The sequence below is a fragment of the Sardina pilchardus genome, chromosome 23, assembly GCF_963854185.1.
Source record: "Sardina pilchardus chromosome 23, fSarPil1.1, whole genome shotgun sequence".
NCBI lineage: Eukaryota > Metazoa > Chordata > Actinopteri > Clupeiformes > Clupeidae > Sardina > Sardina pilchardus.
Genome location: NC_085016.1, coordinates 23766212 through 23768711, shown reverse-complemented (window position 1 = coordinate 23768711; position 2500 = coordinate 23766212). Strand labels below are relative to the sequence as shown.

The 2500-nt window shown below is 61.4% G+C and overlaps 1 protein-coding gene across 1 annotated transcript in view; it reads right to left on the bottom strand.

Annotated features, from left to right (window-relative positions):
* ahr2 (aryl hydrocarbon receptor 2) overlaps nt 1–2500 on the bottom strand; it is a 105772-nt gene that overhangs the window by 5608 nt on the left and 97664 nt on the right. Inside the window, exons 8-10 of the mRNA XM_062527770.1 lie at nt 2459–2500; nt 1968–2109; nt 1–1546 (exon numbers count right to left, since the gene is read on the bottom strand). The exon at nt 1–1546 is cut by the window's left edge and continues 609 nt beyond it; the exon at nt 2459–2500 is cut by the window's right edge and continues 68 nt beyond it. Of these exons, the coding sequence (XP_062383754.1) occupies nt 1–1546; nt 1968–2109; nt 2459–2500 (1730 nt within the window). The remainder of the gene's footprint in view (nt 1547–1967; nt 2110–2458) is intronic.

Genomic DNA, 2500 nt, shown 5'->3' with positions numbered 1-2500 from the left:
GGACAGGGCGTTGGGGAGCTGCTGCTGCTGCTGATGGTTCTGGTGGTTCTGGTTCTGGTTCTGTTGGGGCTGGATCTGCTGCAGGTGGTTCTGCTGAGACAGGTGGTTCTGCTGGGGCTGGGGCTGCTGCTGGGGCGGCCACGAGTTCTGGCCCGGCTGGGTGTGCAGCGAGAAGCGCCCCTGCACGCACGCGGCCGGCGAGTTGGTCAGCGACATGTCCGCCTGGCTCGGCATCCCCATGGCGGAGCCGGGCAGGGACGAGACCCACGGGCCGTCCTGGCCGTTCGGTTGGCCGAGAGGCTTCTGCCCCTGGAAGGCCATTGGCTGGGACGGCAGGGCCGCGGCGGCGGCGGCGGGCATGGCGTTGTGGTGCGGCATGGCGGGCACCGTCATGGCGTTGGGGTGCACCTGGCCGAGCATCTCCTGCTGACCGGTCAGTATCCGCCGCTGGGGCACGGCCACCCTGCTGTTCTGCTGGGGCCCGTTGCCTAGGCGACCCTGCTGGAGCTGACCCTGGCTCTGTTGGTGGTTGTTGTACTGTCCGGCCATGGCGGCCGCGGCGAAGCCTTGGCGGTCGGCTCCGTTCCCCAGGACCCTCTGCGGCAGAGCCTGGGCATGGAGGCCGCCGGCGGGCACCGACTGCGCCAGCGTCATCTCCGGGCCCATGTGGGTGAGCTTCATGGTGCCCCGCGGCGCCCCTCCCATGGGCACGTTGTTCTGGAGGCCCATGCCCAGGAGGCTGCTCTGCTGCTGGGCATCGTTGAACGTCGGCTGCTGCTGCTGCTGCTGCTGTGGAAGTGGAGCCCCCTGCAGGCCGAAGCCCTGCCCTGCGGCCGCCATGATGGAGGTCTGCAGCTCCATCTCGGGCAGGCAGTCGGGGTGAACGTCCCCGAAGGCGCCGGCCTGGCCCGCGGCGGGCATCTGCAGGCCGTTCTCCTCGAACAGGCCCTCCACGTAGGAGAAGATGTCGTTGGCGAGGATGCTGTTGAGCTGCACGGCGCTCTCGCTGGTGGTCATGTTCATGCGCAGCAGCGTGCTCTCCCACTCCTTGAGCTCCAGCTCGCCCACCTCCATGTCCAGCTGCAGCTCCGGGCACAGGCTGGCGTCGGCGATGATCTGCTGCAGGGTCTCCACCATGTCCTTCACGCTGGCCTCCGCCTTGACCGGGCCCATGGCCGGCGCCGTGCCCGTCATCAGCGCGTGGCTGTCCAGGAAGATCTGGTCCATGGGCAAGTTCACGGGCACGTCGATGGGCATCGGAGGGAACTGGACGTTGGCGTTAGCGTTAGCGGCGGCGTCGCTGCTGCCGTTGCCGTTGCCGTTGCCGTACAGCATCTGGTCCTGCTTGAGCATGGAGCCCAGCATGGAGTCGGGGTCCACGTTGACCTGCTCGGCGGTGGTGGTCAGCTTCAGCGGCTCTTTGGTGGGCTGGATGGGGATGGAGCCCATGGGGGCGGCGTTCTCGTACAGCACGGCCTCGCCCGTCGCAAAGTTGAACGGGAGCTGGATCTTCCTCTGACGCAGGTTCTCTTCGCCCTCCTCGTTTCTGTTCAGAGAGAGAGAGAGAGGGAGAGAGAGAGAGAGAGAGGGAGCGGGAAGGAGGGAGACAGAGAGAGGGAAGGAGGGAGAGAGGGGGGGCAGAGAGAAAGAGAGAGAGAGGGAGAGAGAGAGAGAGAGAGAGAGAGAGAGAGAGAGAGAGAGAGAGAGAGAGAGAGAGAGACAGAGAGAGAGAGAGAGGAGGGAGACAAAAATAAAGAGAGAGAGAGGAGGGAGACAGAGAAAGAAAAAGAGAGAGAGTGAGAGATGATTACTACCACAGTAGTCACAAGGTTAGACTAAAGATGCCAAACCCAGCCAGAAATAGATCTGCTGCTTGAGGCTGAATCTGAAGTGAGTAAGAGCTGTATCATATTGGTCTTGTCAGATGTCTTGTTGACAGTAAACAGGCCAGCTGTGTGGAGACTCACGTCAGAGCCCTCTGGCGAGCCACGATGAATTCCGGTCGTCCTTGCTTGTAGATGAGGCGTGCGTTGGCCTGGACCCAGAGCCAGGAGCCCCCTTTGGTCAGGAGCCGGAACACCGTCAGGCCGCTCTCCCCCGTCTTCATCACTGCAGGACAGAGGACGCGGTCAAACACCTCACATCTCAGCAGTTGGGCACATCTACTAGGGTTACGTCTAGGGTTAGGATTAGGCTGCTAGGGTTAGGTTTAGGGTTGGGGATGGCTACTAGCATTAGGTTTAGGTTTAGAGTTAGGGTTAGGTTTAGGGTCAGGATTAGGTTTAGGGTTAGGCTACTGTTTGGAATGATCTGATATGAGCGATTCCACACCTCTAAGCACTTGTGTGCCACCTACTGTACTGTAGCTAATTTGCAGACGATGTGGATCTGATTGCTGAGAGTCTGACCTGTGACCTTTGAACTGTGACCTGTGACATGTGATGTGACGGGTACTTACTCTTCAGGTGGTTGTCTGCGCAGTACATCATGTCGGCAGCGT